A 20,605-nucleotide genomic window follows, 5' to 3' on the forward strand; every position below is an offset into this window, starting at 1 on the left:
GCTGAAACTTGCTTGGTTTGCTGATGTCATTTATAGCGCTGTTTGGAGCATCCATCACATGCAGCAAATGAGAGACGAGCTGATCCTTGGATACATGTAGGCACGTTGCACAAGAAGTGGCTGCAAAGGGCATGTATCATCATCTTCTATTACATGTACTATGTCTATATACTTGTTTTGTAGAGTGAAACGAATGTGCGTACATTGGATGATAAGTATCTTGAAGCATCCACCTCCCATCTTTACCAACAAGACCTATGGCTTATGGCGCAGACGACAGAGGCCCGACATAAGTCACCGAGACGTCGGCCAAGAACCACGTATTGGGCAGCTGAGGCGCAGAGTGAAAGACGACCTGCACCTGGCACGAACGCAACTGAGCCAGAGTTGATGAATCCGCAGCCGTGGGCGTGTTAAAGTCCGCCGCGAAGACGCGGTACCCGTTCGGCCCCTCCGTAGCAGTGGCGGCACCGACGCTCACGAGAGTCATGGAACCGCAGGCGACGTCGGCCGTGGTGTAGGCCACCCAGCTCGAGTCGGTCGCGGAATTGTCGACGAGGAACGACAGCCTGTAGACGGAGTTCCTGTCGACGCCAAATGTGGGACTGCCGAGGAAGGCGAGGCCGCTGTTCTGGACGTTGGTGATGTGGTAGGCGTTGGAGATGCCGTCGGGGCTGCCCGAGGTGCTGACGCCGGCGTTCACCCAGGCGGTGGGGGCGGTGTTGATGATGCTCCATCCGGTGAGGCCAGACGAGAAGTCGCCGTTGGGGACGACGTTGGATGCCGAGGGCGAGGCGGTGGCCGTCTTGGTGGCGGTGGAGGTCGACGTGACGGTGGTGGTTGTGGTGGTGACGCCGTCGACAAGCTCCGTGCTCACAGTTTCCCATGCTGTTGCTGTGATGATGGGGGTTTCGGTCGAGGTCGAGGTCTGCGAACGTGTATCAGCATCAACGTACTACTACTTGAGGAGAGCTTCCAGTGAAGATAGACATACCACTGTCTCAGTCGTGGCGGTGCCGGGCTGGGTGATTGTAATCGTCTCAGGGGGCACATTGATGCAGCTGCAGGCCGCGGTGATTCGCTCCGGAGAGTAGATGAAGCATTTCTTGACCATGCAGGACGGCTGCGGTGCCCCGTTATCACGCTTTGCTGGCTGCTGAGAAGTGATTGTGACAGTCGCTGGCGGCGATGGAGGCTTGGTCTGGGCACCAGCTGAGACAGTCGTGGTAATGGTCACAGTCTCCGTGTCTGTCTCTGTGGCAATCTCCGTGGAAGAAGGGACTGTTACAGTGTAAATCGTGGTCCTTGAATTGATGGAATCGGTGGACATGTCGGCGGTGATGGTCGTCCATACTGTCGTCGTTCTGTTTCACAACTTGTTCAGTGATTCATGATTCTCGCGTCCACCGTATCCAACCAAGGCATATCGAGGGTACTCACACTGCGGGAGGTGCTGCCGTGACGGTTCGAATCGTCGGATCGAGGGCAGAGCAGTACGCAGACGCCGACGCAGAGTACTGAGCATCCACAAAGCACCTATACAGGCTATCGTCTCTGCACGAGCTTCTCTCTGCCAACTCCAATGGCGTCGCAGCCACACCGGCAACGAGGCCAAGCGCGCCAACAACGATCTTGTTCATCATCATGGCAGTTTGCGGCTCAAAGAAAGCAAATTCTAAAAGAGCGTCTGAGACCCGATGAATGAAGTGTCACTCATACGAAGCCTTGAGAGGGGGGAACATCTCTGTACCGCTTCGGCTGGCCATCCAAGACTTATACGGCTTGTCAAACGGCATCGTTCCTGGATGAACAACACCAGCCAGCTCCACCCCTTGCAGACTAGACGAGCCTCGACTTCGGGGCCGTCGATGCTTCTATTGGAATCGGCATGTGTAGCGGCCTGATCTTCACACACTAGCAAACATTCGATCGCGTACGAGGAGCTTTCAAGAGGGAATTCCCCTGTTCCAGCTGAGATGAGATCCTTGCTGCCGTCAAATGCCCCCCCTGGATAGCGCCCGGGACTATTTGCACTAGCGGTGCTGGTCTCTGCGTTTTCCTCCTGAAGTTTCTTCAGCTCTCCCCAGCTTGTGGCTCTGGATGGGCCAACGAAGCCGACAGGGAGTTCCACTAGGCCGACGAATCGAGATTGGCCTGGCGCAAGTGGAGAAACAATCTCGAAGCTTAGCATTGAGCATGTTTGTTTACACAGTTTTGCGATTCACAGCATTTTAAGCCCCGCTTCAATGCTCCTCGGTACCGTGAGGCTGATCGTCACTTTGGCGTTCCTACATGTAATGTCGGATATAAGGTCGTGATCTAATTCGCGCTGCTAGCAAGAAGTTGCTTACAGGCTTGCTAGAAGTCTGCATAAAACGCCGGCTATGCCTTTTTTGATTGCGATTTTTGCATAAGGCTGCAGCACCCCTGCCCACGAGGTATTGCGCTTGCAGGGGCCGCGTATTTGCCTGCAAGAGGGAAGGTCGCTAGCAAACGCCGCCAGCAAGTCTGCTAGCGCCATACAACTCTAATACTGAGAAAAGGTTGCGTATTGGACTTGTTGCTTGCTAGATGATTATGCTTATAGCTGGTAGAGAGAGCGCTGCCTCTGCTTCCTCTGCTTTCTATATGCCAAGTGTGGTACTATTTGATTCGTCTTATTATAGTGAATACGATGGTTACTATAAAAGCCCTCTGCGACTGATGGCTATTGCAGTAATCTGCTGCATTATACAGGCTATAGGGTATAGTTTGCTGCTGTACTGGAGGCCTTGCTGTATTATGACCAGGATCGCGAGAGGTCCACGGGTACAAGAGGTTCGTCCCCACTTGGCGTACTAGCACGAAGTCACTCTCTGTAAGCAACTTCTTGCTAGCAGCGCGAATTGGATCAGGACCTAAATGGAATTAACCTTAGCGGCGGCCAGAAATGGAGAGTTACCTTGGCCCGAGCCATCTACTCACGTGCCGAGATGGTGGAGTCTTCACAGCATTTTTAACCTCCCCCGAGCCTGTTCTCAGGTCAGATTTGATTGGCGCTGAAAAACATGAGTAAGCCAAGGTTTGCTGCAATCGTCTCCCAGTTTGCCAGTTTGATTCAGGCCATGCCGAGCCCATGCCTTATCACGATGATCATTAATCCTTCCTTCGCAGCATATAAACTTCTGTTTTACAAGGCTTCCACTCGCACGCTATATCTCTCCGAATACTAGAAATGTCCGCGCAGCATTGGAGGCTTATCAAAGCCGCTGACATTCCCATCAAGTTGCGTAATGTCAGGCTGCGTTCAAACAATGCGGCCCAACGCAGGCATTCAGAGCAACTAAGAATGCTGTGAAAGAGCTCGCCGGGTTGCGCCCCATTGCATCTGCTTCGGCTGCCATTTTCTCTGTGTTGCCTAGCGCTGGCAAGACCTGGGAGGACGTTAAAAATGCTGTGAAGAGCGAAGCGAACCTGAAAGTACCCTGTCCATCCCCATTACCCCGTGCCCACCAACTTCATTTTCTTGGCTTCGTCCACTTGGCCCAATTGGCGCGATAAATCTGGACATGATCTGGACACTCACTTCCACGTGGATAGCTCATTCCTTGGCTCAAGTATCTTAATATCAGTTCACGGCATCTTGCTATTTATAGCCAGCAGACTTTCCGTAAGGTAGTCTTGTCGTACGTGCCATCGAACCCCAAGATACATGTACCTGGTCTCGCAGCACTTCTTGGCCGTCTATGGCCTCACGCTGTTGTAGAACTCATCGCAATTCGTGTCCGGGAGCTGAAATTTCTCAATAGGTGAGAGAACGTAAGGCTTGCAAAGGCTTCGTATGTTGATGTACAATGCCAGAGCAGGCAGGTAGTAAGGTATTAAACGTGCTGAGAAGCTTCAGAGGCAAAACACACGAGGAGCCGCTGAACCATGTATGTCGCATTGTGGCTGTGCTGTGATGCTGCAATATGCCTTTCACTCAGCCACATACTGGGAACACCCCAAGGCTCCCAGTGAGACTCGAGATTCAAGAAGCGGCGGTAAGAAGTCTCATACCACTGGCGCTCTCCCCTTGATCGAATAGCTTCCTATGAAGCATCAACAACCAGTGGTCTGAAAACAACTTGCTGCAAGTAATATTACGAGGTCTCCCCATCTTCATGGACGAATACACCTACAATGCTATGGACCTCGGTGGTCCTGCAATTCGACTGTTTCGCGTTCACAGAGGAAGCGGTAGAAACATAAGCGGCGACCTCTTCCAGGCATTTCTGTATGAGCGAGGAGACGCCGTGGCTTACGAGGCTCTGTCGTATACCTGGGGTCCGCCCGACGTCCGCGAAAACATCTTCATAGATGGTAGGCAATTGAGCGTCACAGTGAACCTCTATCTGGCGCTTCAGCAATTGCGCCAACGAGACGAGGACCGAATACTATGGATAGATGCAATCTGCATTGACCAGCAGAACCTGAAGGAGCGAGGTCACCAAGTTCAGCAGATGGGCGACATCTACAAGCAAGCCGACCGTGTACTATTCTGGCTCGGAGCCGGCACAGACGAGACCGACATCTTCATTAAGTCAATGCAGCTCTTGCACAGATTGTGTATCCGATATCCTTGCAAGTCCTGCAAACTTGACGATAGCCGATGGGAGGATCTATGGAAGGATGTTCAACTGCAACTAAAGGCTACTCACGGAAACTCAAATTTGGAAAGCCGGCAGCGGCAGGGCTTGGAGATTATCCTAGACCGACCTTGGTTTAGAAGAGTCTGGATCTTGCAAGAGGTCGCAAATGCCAAGTCCGCTCTGCTCTACTGCGGCACGCAATCAGTCTCTGTACGGGTCCTCAGCATCGCCCCGATACTCATGGGCGTCGATCCAAGTCCCCACTGCCAAGCTGTCCTGGATATCATGCCAGGAATCTGGAGGGGAACCTCGTGGTGGAGCCAGAGCAACAGCCTGTATACTCTACTCAAGATGTTTGGAAGCAGCGAAGCCACGGAGTCTCGAGACCTTTTATATGCGCTGCGGGGCATATCTTCAGATGCCAGAAACCCTGATATTCTGCCGCCAGACTACGAAAAGCCGGAGGAGGAAGTGACCAGCGATGCTATTCGCTTCCTTTGCTGCTGCGACTTGGAAGACTATGATGCTGATGATCGGCGCTCATTGCCAACTGACGTACGGAGCCTTGCAGACGGTTTAGATGCCCTGATCAATACAAGTTGCTTGGCACTTGCAAAGGTCTCCAAGACGAAGAACATGGAGATGCTCCTCCGACGGCCGGACACACAGATTGGCAGGCATCTTGTCAACACCGTGTTGCTTCACGACACAGACGGGGAAATGACACGACTGCTCTTCCAATGTCGAGGAAGCGACGTCGACATAACTGAAGAAGCCTTGACAGAAGCTGCGAGGAACGAAGTTGCCGCGGAAAAAGTCATGGCAGTCATTCTTCAGCACCGAAAAAGGTCCACTAAGATCACCAACGACGTCCTCCATGTCGCAGCGAGGAATAGCGGTCGCGGAGAGAAGGTGTTGAAGCTCCTTTCTCCGTATATCAAGAGCACTAACATCGGCTATATAGCCGAAGCGGCCGCCCTGGATAACGATCGTGGACACGAAGTGATAGAGATGCTCTTCCGTGTACATTGCGCCAAAGACGCCAAAGTTCAAGTCAGAAGGTCTGCAAGAATTTCCCATAAGCAATCGACCGAAGACTTTAGAATCACACAAGAGCTCTTGGAAATTTCTGCCAGGAATGAGGCGTGTGGAGCAGACATATTTGAAGTGCTATTCAAGCAACGGCCCCAGGACATTAAACTCAGTCGCCAGTTAGTCCAGCTTGCAATCTTCAACAAGGCGAGCGGATTCCAGATCCTGAAATTGTTCCTTGAATACCAGCCTGGGAGCCTTGAACTCATGGAGAGCGTCGCCAGATATGCAGACGAACCACACGCACCACAGGGAAGAGTTGCGTTTCGAATGTTTCTTGAGCACCTGGCAACTCGGGGCCCAGCAACAACAAGGGAATTCGCAATTTTTACGAGGTGGTGTACTTCGACGAGTGCCCGGGAGTATCTTCGGTTGAGAGGACGTGGACTTGCGATCACAAGAGAGGTAGTTCAGGCCCTTGCGCTGAATCACTTGAGCAGGGATATCACACTTCAAATGCTGCTGCGGCATACAACCCCAATCCTTGAGCTCAAAAGAGAAGCAGCTTTGGAGATTATCGCGATTCTCGGCTCTTTGGCCATGGACTGGCTTCTGCAATACCGGCCGAAAGAGTATACCGACAGGAAGTCTATTCAGTCGGAAGTCCTCGATGAATTGATGACAGCAGAAGAACGCCAGACCTGGAATATGTTTCCATTTGCCGCTGGCAGAGGGCATCAAGCACTGGTCGAGCTTTTACTCGAGCGCGGCGCGAACATCGAGGAGAAGCTGGATCGGAGCAATGTCGGGCCAACAGCCTTAAGCCTCGCTGCAGCAGCGGGCCACAAAGACATAGTTGCTATTCTTATCGAACGAGGCGCTGATCTCGAAGCAAAGGACTTGCATGGACGTACGCCTCTCATTCTAGCTGCCGAGAAACACGAGAGCATCGCGGAGCTGCTCATATGGAGCGGAGCAAAGGTCGATGCGGTGGGCGACGATGGGAGAACGCCTCTGATGGCTGCGTCTCGGGGTGGGTTCAGAGCAATCGTGCTGAAACTTCTTGACCAAGGGGCTGGGTTTGATGACAAGGATATGAATGGCAGAACGGCGCTGATGAACGCTGCCATTGAAGGTCATCATCGTGTTGTAAGGATGCTCCTTGACAGGGGCGCTGATAAAACTATGGCAGACAGGGATGGTGCAACTGCGTTGACGCTGGCTAGAAAAGGAGGACATCGTTCATTGGCAAGGCTACTGAAGGACCATCAGCATAGGAGTGAGGTGCTGAGGGACCTCAGCGACCGGCTTCGTCAGGAGTTTGTGGATGGAGTTCAAGGCGAAGGATCGGAGGATGAAACAGTTGATGTAGCTGCTTGGAATTCGATATGGCATAGGAGGTGGTGATGTGTAAACGAATGATAGGTCGCTGCTTCATTGTGCTCTCTCGGTTGTTGTGATAATGGAGCATCCGTGAATGATGGACTATCTGTTACAATGTGTGCGTTTGCGGTACTCGCTGATGGATCATATGGCACTGAGCAAATAGTGACTACTGAACAAGCTATTATACCATGAGATCTCCGGCTCATCAACTGGTCCGTGTGACTACCTCCGTCGTTTCTACAATCGTCATCTTGCCATCTTCTCCCACGCGTACATCAGAAACCATCACAACCGTGCCCGTGTAGCTTTCACCCGTCTCTTTGTTCTTGAAGACAACCACGGCTTCGTCTACAACGCAACCGCCTCCTCCAGGGGCTTCCCACACTTTGATCTCCTTTTTGCTGAGCTGCGTTAGCGTGTGGGATGCACGCGTGCTCGTAACATAGCCGAAGAATGCTTCCCGAGTGATGAAATCGTGGTTGATCCTGGAGCAACTGTGAATCCATGCTTCTTGCACCGGAGGAACATGACGATAGACCTACTTGACTCTTACATCTTTGGCGATATAGCTCTCAAACGAGCTGACCGCAAGCTTATCATCTGGCTGAAGCAGAATGTTGTGCCAAACTTCATCGAGCCACTTAAAGAGTGAGCTGTTTGCCTTCTCACTGGACTCTGCCATTATCTGATAATCTCTAAGGATTTAGCTGATGAGAGAATCAAGCACAGATGATAGCAGACGCCTGGCGGTATATTCCGATGTCAAATATTGGTTTCTATGGAATAGGAGTGTCGATTATAGCATAGGTACGGAGAATCAAGGTTACAGAAGGCTTTCTTATACAGGAAGTTCCAATGGAAAATGCCGCATCAATCCTTCGATGTGCTCGTCAATGCTTTGATATAAGCACGGACAATCCATAAGCGGCTGTGGAGGTCGGGAGGTGTAAGAAGCAAGGTGTGCTTAACGAATGACATGTCTCTCCTCAACGGTTAGCTACAGACTAATTGTGTCCCGTCATTTTTCGCAGCATCGCTGCAATTCCCTTCTCCGACACCCCAAGTTTTTTTTGAAGGGAAATGTGACAAGTCGAGGCAATCTTGTAGTTCAGCAAAGACTCTAGGAGAATATAGGTTAAGAGTAGCCACAACCTGCCCGGTTCTCGCTTGTACCATATCAGGGAGTGAGTGCCAGTTTATGCACATAGTAGTATCTGGTTTTGTGGGGCTTGGGACTGGTGAATGAAGCCGCGACGCGTCAAGCGCGTCTCCCAACTTGCTCCTCGTCGGTGACGATGAGAAAGTGCTGTGAAGTCATGAAGCACCACCAAGAAGCAAGATTCCTTGTTCAACAATAAACCGAACATCAGTGGTTGCGACATCAGGCGATACTTAGTCAAAGCAAACAAGATGGTCCGGGAAACGATTGACTTGACGGCGTCCGATCCGGAGACTGCCCCCTCCAGCAATCGGAAACTCGTCTACAGCGCCTGGAAGCAGCAGCTGCTCAATTGTCTGAACGGCATCGTGTCTTCCGGCGACTTCGCCGTGTCTCGCCAGTATCAGACATTTGCGAACCCCGGCCTGCGGATCGCGGGGAGCGAGGCCGTAATCCCCTTACCGCTCACTGACCGTGACGCTGAAACGATTCGGGGTGCCTGCAGGGAGGCTCCCTTTGGCAGAGGAGACCAGACGCTCGTTGACACGTCGGTGCGGAAGACCTGGGAGCTGGATGCCACGCAGTTTGAGTGTAGCAATCCCAGTTGGCCGACCTTCTTCAACAGGCTCTTGAACGATGCCGCCGCCGGTCTCGGCCTGCCAGATGTCAGCGCGAAGCCACACAAGCTCCTGCTTTACGAAAAGGGGTCTTTTTTCAAGAGGCACAAGGACTCTGAAAAGGAGGCCGGGATGATAGCCACGCTCGTCGTCTGCTTGCCCGGCATACACAAGGGAGGAGACGTCCATCTTTCGTTTGGATCCGAACGGCGTGCTCTAGCGACAGCACCAGCATCGGCCTTCGACGTCACGGCCCTGGCGTGGTACTCCGACGTGGATCATGAGGTCAAGCCCTTGGACACCGGCAATCGGCTGGCCCTGACCTACAACCTGTTCCAGTCCGGCAGCGTCAAGCAATCCGCCCAGTTTCTCTTCGAACGCTCACAGCAGCTGAAGAGCATTATAGGCAAATGGCAGGCCAATTTCCCCGAGGTGCCCATGATCGTCTACCCGCTCGCCCACAAGTATAGCCAGTCCAGCCTATCGTTGAACAATATGAAAGGCCGTGATCGCGCCATCTGCCACAGCCTCAAAGAAGCAAGCACTGCTTGTGGGCTCTACCTCGTCCTGGCCCACATGACACATACGGCGGATGAGTTCGACTCCTATTACGCGACCGACGAAGGCGAAACTAGTACAACCCTGAAGAGCATCTACTCGTGTGATGGAGCGCAGATAGGTTCAAACGACATAATCGACGACAGTGTACTTCTGGACTCCGACATGTTCACGGATCGCGATGCCGACAGCCAAGACGAGGAAGAGTTCACAGGCAACGAGAGCGCACCCATCTCTCTCCGATATCACGACACCGTATGTTCCCCTTTAATCGATGAAAATCTTAGCAATGGATATTGACCACCTTCGTTACAGGTAGCTGTGCTGATACCCAGGCACCGGGTAAATCGGTTCCTGAAGTCAAATAATTATCGAGCAACTCGTGATCAAGAGGTAGAAAACCTCGTGTCTATGGTCAAGCAAGATTATGAGGAGCACCGGGAGAGTTCCGGGGTCAAGTCGAGTACTCTCAAAGTCATGACCGAGGCTCTTGCCGTCAGTTCCAGTCCCCCACAGCTGACGATGGCTTGTACAATCGCAAAATGGGCTTTGGAAGCGAAATTTGAAGACCTCTACCAACAGGCTCTGTCAACTGCTCTCTGTGGAAAGGTGCCACCAAAAGAGCTGGTCGACGTGGTTTCTCGCCATCTTGATGAAGCCTTTGCCAAGGACCCGAAGGACGTGGACTGGCAAAAATGGTGCGTATCCGATTTCAGTTGTTAGATTCCTGGATATCTTTATCTCTGAGGAATCTCATGCTTTCTTTTGCGTTCGCTCCCCGCTAATGCTCTCCAGGCTTGGCCCGTTCCTACGCACTACGTCCCTGGCGGTCAGGGATCTCACTGCGAAGATGTTCATAGCCCGTCTCAAGACTAAGACGCTGCAAGACTCACTCAGAGCCTGGGCTCAGCCGCAATTCGACCTGAAATTGGACACTCAGGAACACTTCACTGTCGATGACCATGACTATTTTCTGTCCAACTTAGTCCCAGCTGTGACGAGCGACAGGTGAGTAGCCTTCATGACCCGCCTCGCAAAGGTGTATTGTAGCCAATCGCAACATCTTGCTGACATGCCTTTCAGAATCGCTTCTGCATTCTTTTCGCGGGCCACCCGTGGACTCATTTTTAAGGTCTTGGACTCGATATTCGAAAGAAGGGAGCAGTATAACGATGTCACCGTGAAAGATCTCTTTGAGAACACTCTCAGGACGGCCCGCTCGCGGCTTGCATTGCAGCCGCAAGACTTGATTGCGAAGCACGCCGGAGTCTCCTTTCCATATGTACCGAAGAATCACGCGTCCAGTGTGTTGTTGCGACAGTTTACGACACTCATCAAGCAAAGCTTGACAGTTGGTGTTTCTCAGCAGGCCATTGAACTTGTGGAGCACTGCTACAGAGCGTTCAATGCCGCAAAGTCGTCGTGGGATCCATCTCGATTCCATGACGAGAGTTTGGTCGAAGACCTGCTCGTACCACTCGCTTCCGCATTCCACTCTTGCAACGTCTGCCTCACACCAGACGTCAGAGCGTTCTTTGAGCTCCTCATACGGCATGCCCTACATACCCAAGTACCCAAGTATCCGAAGGCGATGACTGGCTGGCGTCACAAGCGACGGGGGTGCGGCAGATGTGAGGATTGCGCTGCCCTGGATATCTTTTTGGAGTCCGAAGTCGAGAGAGTTTGGAATCTCCGCGCGGCACAGCACAGACGGTCGCATATTGAAGGTAAGCTCCCAGCCTCCATCTTCAGATACCAAACAATCGCGAGCAAATCACCATATACACTTCGTGTGGAGAAGCTCGGCACGGAGTTTCAAGAGGAAGTCAGAGATTTCCGTAGCAAATTCCTGGTTCATGATGGTATGCTTGCCCCTTTGCGGGGGGCCATCTTCCAAAGTATCCTGGGCGATGTGGCATATCGGGAGTTAATTGAGCTTGAGCATCTGAGGGGAAAGCTCCCGGCAGCTGTCGCGGGAGTCAAGAGGCCCTCTCAAAGCGACGTCGCCGGGGACAGCGCTCGTCAAAGACTGTGAGTCCAGGTATATAAAGGTTTTCACAATGTCACAACAGATATTTGATGGGCTCTTCATGTAGACATGAATTATAAGTCATGCTATACATGGCTTTCTGCTGTGCTTTCAGTTGGGTAATACAGTAAGGGTATTAGCCCATATTAAAGGCTGGAAACCCTCCAGCTATAAGAAACCTGAGATAAGCGCTGTGGGAGGGAGGATCGTCGACCTTATAAAGTATTACACCTAACTAGCATACCTATAGTGCTGTTATTAGCGAACCTTGAATCTTTCAAGTTCATTAAGCAGCTTACATATGTATGTAATTGGCACCCTTCCAGTTGCTGTTCCACTTGGCTGCTGTCAAAGGGTGCCCGTGTACCACTTCACTTAGGCCTCCACCACAGCTCAACTCATACGCCCTGTAGACTACATGTAACTCCGCTGACCTTGGAATGTTATAGATCGTAGCATCCCACGTTTGATAGAGGGACATGCTACTTCGGCTGCCTATTTCACGCTTGGATTAAGATATCATCTCATACGAGATGCGAATGCCGCCACTACAGGCTAAGCTGCGGGGTTCTCGCGATCCTTCAGTTGCAGGCTGTCGTTTGAAGTTGAGAACAGATTGCAATAGCATTCTCAATAATACATATTTAACGCTTCATAAAGCCACATAGATAGCACGCTCACATCAGTAACTCTCTCGCATCGCTCCTGTCATACAGCACCTCTCCATTCTAAACATGGCTTCCTACACGCTTGCCCCGGTCAGCCTCACCGACAGCGAAGCTCTAAGCCGCAACAACATGTCGGCATTCTGGCAGGATCCCAACTGGGTGCTAACATGGCGCAACACCACGTTGGAGAAGCACATCGAGGCAACTGCTCGACGCTATCCCCGGAGACTGATAAGTGACCGCGCGACTTCACGGCACCAGAAGGCAGTCGATACAGAGACTGGTCGTCTCGTGGGATATGCGCGATGGATACTGCCCAAGTCGTATGCTACTACAGCAGATGGTGAGCCGGTATGGCCAGAGGCGCTGGGGCCATTGGTTGGAAAGGAGGAAGAGGAGGAGATTAAGCGAATTGCGGAGGCAACGCCGTGGAATCCGAGTCATGACACTGATGCGCTGGATGATAAAGTTACTGAGATAAAGAACGAGCTGATGCAAAAGAAGCAATATCTATGTGAGTGACGCTTCATGAGTGAGGTCGAAGCAGAAGATGCTAAACTGGCCAATCTGCAGGTCTAGACTATTTGGCCGTTCACCCTGAGAATCAAGGGAAGGGAATTGCTACACTTTTGGTACAGAGCGGCATGAAAGAAGCAGCAAAGCTGGGCTTGGACATTTTTGTGCTTGCGTTTAGACCTGCGTGGGGAGTATACAGTCGACTTGGGTTTCGTGTTGAGCGGGAGCTCGTTCAGGATGATTCCATGTATGGAGGGGACGGCAACTATGGTGTTCGGTACATGATTTACGAGCAACCTGTGAAAGCTGAGGTGTGATTGAGCGGGTGATTACAGTTAGACATCAATTGTCGACCGACTGTTTAATATTCATACTATCCGAGTTTCTCTTGGCTTTCATATGGTGCTCCATAACAAGGCCGGTACGGCAACGCCTTCTTGAGGGTTTGATGCTCTGTATGATTGTCAGAATAAAATTGTTACGGACATTCGCAGATGTATGTATTCTTCTTCTATTAACGCAACTATACTGGCAAGCCGACGCGGCCTTCGAACACTTCTGCGCTGCCAGATGGCGCCTGATACTGTAAATGGCATGCTGAAGAATCGTGAATAAACCCAGGTTGTTGAGAAAGCCATCAGTCGCAAAGCTCGCATGACACTTGCATGCGAGATGTGAACAGATGCAGGAAATACCGCGCATGAGAATTCCTTTGGAATCAAAAGAGGAAAAGGCGTTGGGTTGCCTTTTCAAACAGCCGGAAGAACACCTCACATTTGCCTTATAGACGGGTCGCGGCTCTGACTTTCACAGCATTTTTAATCCCTCCCGATGCCTTCAGATTCAACTAGCCAACAGGCTGAAAGAAAAACACCGCCGATTCGCCACTATAAATTCGTATTCATGGATGTGTATGGCGGTGTTTTCTTTCACCCCCTTGTTAGCCAACGCTACCAAGGTACAAAGGCGGTGCAGCTTGGCAGTGCAGCTTCATGTTGGTAGGCCCACAGCCTGCATGCTGTATACTACCTTACATACCTAGGTAACCTACAGAGACAGTAGGTAGGTGTCCAACGAGTCAAATGTTATCCATCTATGTAGTATCCAGTGGCGCCCAATACACAGTTTTTCCAAACCTCATACAAGGTCGTTTCCTCTTGACTGCAAAGAACAAGCTATTCTCTTTCTATGGAGAAGAAATGCCAGCGTCACCTCTTTACAGCCTGTCTAAACTTTTCGAACACACAAGCACTTGGTGTTGTCTTCAATGATCATGGGAACATTAGGTTAATGGCTTATCCCATCCGAATTGACTCTTACTATAACTTGTTATGAAGTTTTTCCCCCCTTTCTAAAGAGAGAGAAAAATAGAAAAGAAACAATAAAAGGTAAGGGTGAGGGGATGGAGGGACACGGCGTGGATTCTTCTCAATGCGACAGCTCGTCTATAAACTAAGCTCATCCCGGCGCGAGATGGTATAACACAAGTTCGCCTGATACCAAGATGATTGCCATTCTAGTATTTACTATTGATATGGCTTATGAAAGTTGTCTTGCTCCACAAGTGCTTCTCTACTCAATAAACATCTCTTCGTCATCTTCGTCAGTCTTTTCGTCCTCTTCGTCAGTCTCCTCGTCACCTTCGTCAGGTATCTCGTCGAAGCCCAAGGTGGCGAGCTGCTTCTTCCACTGCTGCTGGGACCTCATTTCCTGCTTCCCAGTTAACATATTCGCTCCACCACTACAGCACAAAACATGTCGCATACCTTTTCAACTGTATCTTTAATCATGTAGCGGGTCACTTCTACCTTGTTCTTCTGCCCAAGTCGAATGGCGCGCGCGATGGCCTGGGCCTCGACCCCGGGATTCCACTGCAGCTCGACAATAAAGATGCGATTCGCACATGTCAGATTCAGCCTGAGATATGATTAGCATCGTGTCAACAAGGTTACAGAGTTAGGGGGCTTGTTGACGCACCCAAAGCCTCCAGTTCCGGTCGTCATGATGAGCACCGGCGTCTCCTTGTCGTCGGCAAATTGATCGAGCTTCTTCTGTCGCTCCGCAAGAGAGCAGCTTCCGTCGATAAGGAAGTAGGGTATATTATTCTTGGTTAGATACCTTGATAACAGCTGCAGCGTTCGAGTCCAGCAAGAGAATATTATACTGCGTTTGTCAGATTGCTTGTCTCAGAAGTCACGGGCGAGCTTACCTTTTGGACTTGTCCAAGTCCACTTTAACATCCTTGATCAGTGCCTCCATCTTCGTCGAATGACCTTCGTTGCTAAAATAATGAGCATCGTCGTCTCTTTCTCTGTTCGTCAACGGCCACTTGGGCGCATTGTCACAGTCTGCCGTCCCGACAGTATTGTCCATAGCATGCTTCAGCCATCGTATACACACAGGGCAATGCGGAGCCTCTCCTCCCTCACTCCGAGTATTCGACTGCTCGATGCAATCAGAGCATATGACGTGAGAGCAATTCTCGTAGAATGCATTGCTCATGTGGCTGGACCCAAGGACGGGCATAGGTAGTTGACAGCCAGCACATGTAATCTCGCTGCTTTGGCCGAGTGCGGCTGAGAGAATGGCCTCGCGCTCATCACGGTAGCTGCGGCGGCGCCAGGAGAAAGGTTGTTGATATGTTCCGTGATTGCACAAGAGACGCATCTGCAGATTCGCCTGGAAGAGCCCGAATTTGGCGCTCTTCTCTACTTCACCTACCCGATGGCGAATCATGCGCATCAGGATCTTTTTCGTATCCTCATATTGCTTGCGTTCTTCGGGGGAAAATTCCAGCACTCGGAGTCGCTGCTCAAGTTCTGGCAGCTCTATGATGTCTTTCGTTCGACGCAGACAAAAGGCTCCAATGAGCATGACGAGGCGCTCCTTGACCACTTGAAAGTCATCGCCGCTCTGCTCAAATGGTAGCTCAATCCACTTCCGAAAAGTAGCGGCTTTGCACAAAGGCTCGGCGCGTATAAAGGCAAAGAGGGTGCCAATATCGGTAAGCTTGTTTTGAATAGGGGTTCCTGTGAGACACCACCGCGAGTTGGCATGAAGCTCATCGCAGGCACGATAGAATGCCGTAGCGCGGCGGCGAATGATATGTGCTATTGGCGGTTAAGCATGGTGGGAGGCAGCTAAAAGGGGGAAGATGAGGCTCACCTTCATCTAGGACAATCCTGTACCAGTCGATGGAATGGAGGAGAGATGGTGTAGACTTGGCCTGAAACTCTGAAGTGAGGGTACTGTATGTAGTGACGACGATATCTGAGTCTGCAATCGTGTCGATGTCTTTCGGCCTGTCCTGGCCGTGATACTTAATTTGAGTGACACCATCTTTCAAGTGGCTGTAGACTTGGTTAGCAGAGTTAACAGCCGCTCACTCAATCAGCCTTACTCTTTGATCTCATTGAGCCAGTTGTGTACCAGGACTATTCCAAGTCAGCCTCTTGCACCGCACCTTGAGCGAAAGAAATCAGAGCAACGAACGCGCAGATGGAACAATCACAAGGGTGGAGCGTGATCTCCTGAATGCCCCCTCGACTCTCGCGTTGTTCTCCTGTTCCTGAGCCCATGTCCTCCCATCGTCGAGCATCCTCATTACGAGAGCAAGTATTGACAGGGACTTGCCCATGCCCATCTCGTCGGCCAGAATGCCACCCCCTCGTTCGCTTGGCCGGACTTTGTCTCTGCTCGGGGTACGAGTAATTCGATGGCGAAATCTACCATCTTCCTGTCAGTCATTGACCTGGAGTCATAGTTCGAAATTGCCTACCCTTCTTGACCGTCTTCAAACTTGACAGACTCCCACAGAGAACTCGTCTCATTGATGTGGCCGCTTTCTCTCCGCAGCATAAAGCCCAGCGCTACTTGCTGATGTCTATCTCCGGGTCAGTATCAATTACGCCAATGATCAACCAAATGGGCCGGCTGGTAACCACCTCAGAAGCTTTCGATTGACTCTGTCTCCCGCATCGGCAGCGTCATCAAATTGCTGATTACGGTTCAGAGAACTGTACACCTCTTCGATCATCTTTCGCAACCGTTCTTCTCGTTTCCTCCTGCTGGTGATCCTGTCACTCTTCAATTGGCGCACAGGTTCAGCACATGTAGGCCGCGGCTGATTACCGTTAATCTTAATACGCAAGTAGTGCGGGTTATCGTATACAAGGCCACCTCTCATATGGCCTGACTTCTGTAACCACAGTTTCCCATCCGACAGAGCATCGCCGACTTCTGTTCCAGCGGATGGTGGGCCGTATATATTGATGTCGACCTTGACAATAGCGTCTGAAGCCTTGCTAGCATTTCCAATGATGCGCAAAAGCTCGGATGCCGAGGCAACAGGCTCAAATTCAAGGTTTGGCTTGGCTAGCAACGGTGACACAGTCGTTCCTACGGCAGAGCGCAAGTATCCAAAGTCTTGATCGGCATCTTGAAAACGTAGAACGACATGAGCTTCTTTCTTTCTGATGCTGAAGCGTGCGTATAAGGCTTCGCTCTCGTTGAGCCTCGAGTGGATGGCTTGCATCTCGCCAACAAGTTTGACGTCGACATTATGCAGCTGATACAACAGAATTAGACGCTGCATTGCTCTAACGATGGCTTGCGGTTACTCACCATCCCAAAGCATACGGTATCAGGCTCGCCTACCGAAGGAGTATCTTCAGTTCCCGAACTGGACTCCGGTGTGAGAGACGGCGACTGAGAAACCTCTTCAGATGAAGACGGCATCAATTGGGGAAAATACGAGTCGAAGTCGAACAATCCATTTCCCCAGTCCTCAAGGGCGCCTTCTAAGTCGTAAGTTGTCTCGTTCACATTCAGCGACATCATTTGGTCACCAATACTCGGATCTAGCAGGATATCGCCAAACAGCTGAGGCAAAGAGTCGGCCTGCTGCATAACGGGTATGTCACTGTGACATTTTAGTACTGCCTGTGTGAATCAACCAAAGATGCTCAAACCTGATTGGATTCATGGAGCTCGGCCCAGGACTCGGCCTCGGAGCGTCATGTAATCCATCATAGCCCTGCAAGAGGTTTGGGTCGTAGTAGTGCGGCGATTCCACGCTGGACGAGCTGCTGCTGGGGGTGCTGCTGAATGCTTCATCATTCAGCTCCCTGACGGGATCAAACCGTCGCTTCAAAGGGTTTGACATTGTGATGTATCGGGATATTTGCTTTTAGGATCCATAGAATGTCTACATAACACTTCCCTTTTTTGCGTTCTCTCCCTTCCTTTTAACGGCAGAAATTCAAGCTGCACTACAAATTCGACATCCTTTCAAGAATGCCACGCTAGGGTGTTCCCTACCGGGGGTAATAGAGGCGGATTGTGTATGTAACAAGGCAGAAACTCTTTTCACCGAAAATTGAGGCTGTAGCGGATTGCTGTCAGCGTACTGGCTGGATACCCTAGCAAGGCAATCAATATGCCTGTGTGTCTTCATTGCCCGTTTGCCGCTCTCGGCGGGTCGCATATGCTCTGCTCACCGTTGGTGGCGGCTTAGACGCTCCTTGCATAATATGAAGCTGGCAGAACGCTGGTTGGGCAGCAAGGCTGACTTTGTTATAGGGGAGTGATTGGACGCTGATGTAGGGCTTGTATTTGTTGCATTCAAGCGCTTTGCATACATGGGAATGATGGCAGCGCTCTGCTTGGAAGCCGTAGACGCGGACATGAGCCTGAGGCAAGTTGCGTTCTCTTTCAGTCGCAAAAGTTTCTCTTTCAGTCGCAAAAGATGACCAAACTTCATCCTATTCTTTGACAGAACCTGCCTCAATATCACTAACCCTGCTCACTATCTGGGAAGCACAATGAGTGCGCAAGTCGGACAAAAACGGCGACGACTTGAACTCAACAGCAACACGAAGAGGCTCCGACAGTCACACAGAAGGCGCCGGAGCAGCTTCCGTGAGCTCTCATGTCAGGTATGCACGCGCATGCTGTCTCAGCAGGGACTGCAGCGCCTGAACTCGCCAGATGGGTTCCTACATCAGAATCGCACAGGCTGCGCTGCTTCCGCAGATCAGGGATGCGGAATATGCAAGCTGATCCTGTTTGCCGTCTGTAAAGAGCATGACGAAGACTGGAAGTATGAAGACCGACTCTTATTCCAAAACTCTCAAGATGCGCGATCTTCTTTGACGATGTCGACAAGGGACTCGGCTGGAATCTACAATCTTCGAGGAGCTTTCGAATCCAGTCCAGCAGCATCAATTCTTACAATTCAATTGTTTGCCAAGCAAGGTCGGTGCTCGCTCAATAAAACCTCCTTGATAATTCCTCTGCTCACTAGACACAGACGATCCCATGGCAAAAGTCGTACGTCGGCGACCACTTCGCAGAGACGTGCAAAGCAACAAGGTGTTTGCTGCAGCAAAGGGCCTGATTAAGAAGTGTATGAGCCCCAAGAATCCGCATAAACACTGCCAATATTCTCGAGATACTGTGCTTCCACTGCGAGTCCTCGACGTTGGCGAACCTGAAGATCCACGTTCAACGGTCAAAGCAAAGGTCAACGAGATTCCACAGCGAGTTCTCGACGTTGACAAACCCGAAGATCCACATTCAACGGTCAAAGCAAAGGTCAACGAGATTCCACCGCTGACTTTCGACGTTGACTACCCCGGAGATCCACGTTCAATGGTCAGATTAAAGGTCAACGAGACGGATACCCATGCTCCATACCTCGCCTTAAGCTATTGCTGGGGGAAGCAGCCTACATTTGTACGCAAAAAACCGCTTCAGCTGCGGAAGAACAATATCAAGAGCCTGAAGGGAGGCATCAAGCTACACGATCTTCAGAAGTCTATACAGGATGCCATCTTCGCCACTCGCAAACTTGGCTATCGATATCTTTGGGTTGATGCGCTCTGTATCATACAGAACTGTAAGATTGACAAAGAAAGGGAAATCGGGCGCATGGCTTCCATCTACAAGAATGCCTCCATAACCATCGCGGCAGCTACTTCGTCAAACGCGGAGCATGGGTTTCTTTCCAAGAAGCTACGGCCTTACTGTCCGCAACACGAAGTCCACGTTCGTATGGCTGAAAATACGACTGGCACAGTATATCTTTCCACAGAGCCATACGAGCCCGATCATCCCCTTGACAAGAGAGGTTGGACGTTGCAAGAGTTCATGCTGTCGTCGAGGATGTTGATATTCTCCGATTACGAGCTTCTATGGCAATGCAAGGAGATTGACCTTTGCAGCGTTTCGGCGAAAGGTCTCGAGTATCTACAGCCTCTGGAAACGCTGCCATGGACAGTCTTTGATGATGACGCAGAGCCATACTACGGAAATCTCGACTCAGACAAAGTGTATCTATGGAAGACCATCGTTCAACAGTACACCAATCGTCAGCTCTCTTACACTGGCGATAAGCTCAACGCGATTATGGGAATAACCTCCGAGCTGGAAGCACTATGGCGTGACACCAACATCTATGGGCTCTGGAAGAAGTGGTTCATTGAGCTTTTAGCTTGGTATAAGCCAGAGATGGAAAGAGAAGAACGACGACACTTAGATAGGGCTCCCAGCTGGTCATGGGCTTCTCTAGACGGCGTGATTCTCTATGAAGGGTCACTTTCAACCGAAGATGCGAGACTGAAGTCTTTGACTGTTCAGGCTGCAGAATTGTCATGTCGCATCCTTAGAGAAAGCGATGTAACAGATGAGAAAGCTCGCACGATAGCGGAGCGGCCCGACCTTCTTGACCCAGTCGCTGAACTTCAACAAAATAGGCTCAAACATGGAAAATCGGAATATCTGTTGCTGGGAACGGTGAAGTCCAATAAGGAGACTGAAGAAGGGGTAGGCCTACTTGTGATAGATACTGGCAGAGGAGTTCACCAAAGGCTTGGTTTCGTCAAATTCCACGATATGACAATATGGGAAGGCGTACAGCGAAGGGGCGTAATTTTGGACTCAAGAGTTGACAAGAAGAAGGAAGACAAGGAGGGCAAGAAGAAGGAAGACAAGGAGGGCAAGAAGAGGGAAAAGAACAAGACTTGGTAGAC

General features: G+C 50.9%; 7 protein-coding genes across 7 annotated transcripts; 4 read left to right on the forward strand and 3 right to left on the reverse strand.

The window, feature by feature from the left end:
* Positions 1-262: 262 nt before the first annotated feature.
* Positions 263-1,643, reverse strand: BBK36DRAFT_1117598 (hypothetical protein; the record flags this gene model as incomplete). The annotated part of the gene is made up of 3 exons (XM_024890369.1): positions 263-928; positions 995-1,364; positions 1,441-1,643. 3 exons carry the CDS (start codon positions 1,641-1,643, stop codon positions 263-265), a joined length of 1,239 nt encoding a protein of 412 aa, XP_024750128.1.
* Positions 1,644-4,142: 2,499 nt separating this feature from the next.
* BBK36DRAFT_1158765 (hypothetical protein) lies at positions 4,143-6,919 on the forward strand (the record flags this gene model as incomplete). Its single annotated transcript, XM_024894140.1, has 2 exons — positions 4,143-6,791; positions 6,869-6,919. 2 exons carry the CDS (start codon positions 4,143-4,145, stop codon positions 6,917-6,919), a joined length of 2,700 nt encoding a protein of 899 aa, XP_024750129.1.
* Positions 6,920-7,233: 314 nt separating this feature from the next.
* BBK36DRAFT_1118092 (hypothetical protein) lies at positions 7,234-7,710 on the reverse strand (the record flags this gene model as incomplete). The annotated part of the gene is made up of 2 exons (XM_024890431.1): positions 7,234-7,513; positions 7,571-7,710. The coding sequence occupies 2 exons, from the start codon at positions 7,708-7,710 to the stop codon at positions 7,234-7,236; spliced, it is 420 nt and encodes a 139-aa protein (XP_024750130.1).
* A 728-nt stretch (positions 7,711-8,438) lies between these two features.
* On the forward strand, positions 8,439-11,397 carry BBK36DRAFT_1118102 (hypothetical protein; the record flags this gene model as incomplete). The annotated part of the gene is made up of 4 exons (XM_024890433.1): positions 8,439-9,617; positions 9,678-10,060; positions 10,158-10,356; positions 10,525-11,397. The coding sequence occupies 4 exons, from the start codon at positions 8,439-8,441 to the stop codon at positions 11,395-11,397; spliced, it is 2,634 nt and encodes an 877-aa protein (XP_024750131.1).
* Positions 11,398-12,188: 791 nt separating this feature from the next.
* Positions 12,189-12,892, forward strand: BBK36DRAFT_1117632 (hypothetical protein; the record flags this gene model as incomplete). Its single annotated transcript, XM_024890376.1, has 2 exons — positions 12,189-12,573; positions 12,633-12,892. The coding sequence occupies 2 exons, from the start codon at positions 12,189-12,191 to the stop codon at positions 12,890-12,892; spliced, it is 645 nt and encodes a 214-aa protein (XP_024750132.1).
* A 1,255-nt stretch (positions 12,893-14,147) lies between these two features.
* On the reverse strand, positions 14,148-17,169 carry BBK36DRAFT_1116970 (hypothetical protein; the record flags this gene model as incomplete). The annotated part of the gene is made up of 10 exons (XM_024890296.1): positions 14,148-14,285; positions 14,342-14,492; positions 14,553-14,738; positions 14,785-14,878; positions 14,921-15,685; positions 15,741-15,925; positions 15,976-16,009; positions 16,068-16,300; positions 16,354-16,458; positions 16,520-17,169. The coding sequence occupies 10 exons, from the start codon at positions 17,167-17,169 to the stop codon at positions 14,148-14,150; spliced, it is 2,541 nt and encodes an 846-aa protein (XP_024750133.1).
* A 1,724-nt stretch (positions 17,170-18,893) lies between these two features.
* BBK36DRAFT_1158769 (HET-domain-containing protein) lies at positions 18,894-20,603 on the forward strand (the record flags this gene model as incomplete). Its single annotated transcript, XM_024894141.1, has 1 exon — positions 18,894-20,603. One exon carries the CDS (start codon positions 18,894-18,896, stop codon positions 20,601-20,603), a length of 1,710 nt encoding a protein of 569 aa, XP_024750134.1.
* Between the last annotated feature and the right edge of the window lie 2 nt (positions 20,604-20,605).

The sequence above is a fragment of the Trichoderma citrinoviride genome (assembly GCF_003025115.1).
Source record: "Trichoderma citrinoviride strain TUCIM 6016 unplaced genomic scaffold BBK36scaffold_6, whole genome shotgun sequence".
Taxonomy (NCBI): domain Eukaryota; kingdom Fungi; phylum Ascomycota; class Sordariomycetes; order Hypocreales; family Hypocreaceae; genus Trichoderma; species Trichoderma citrinoviride.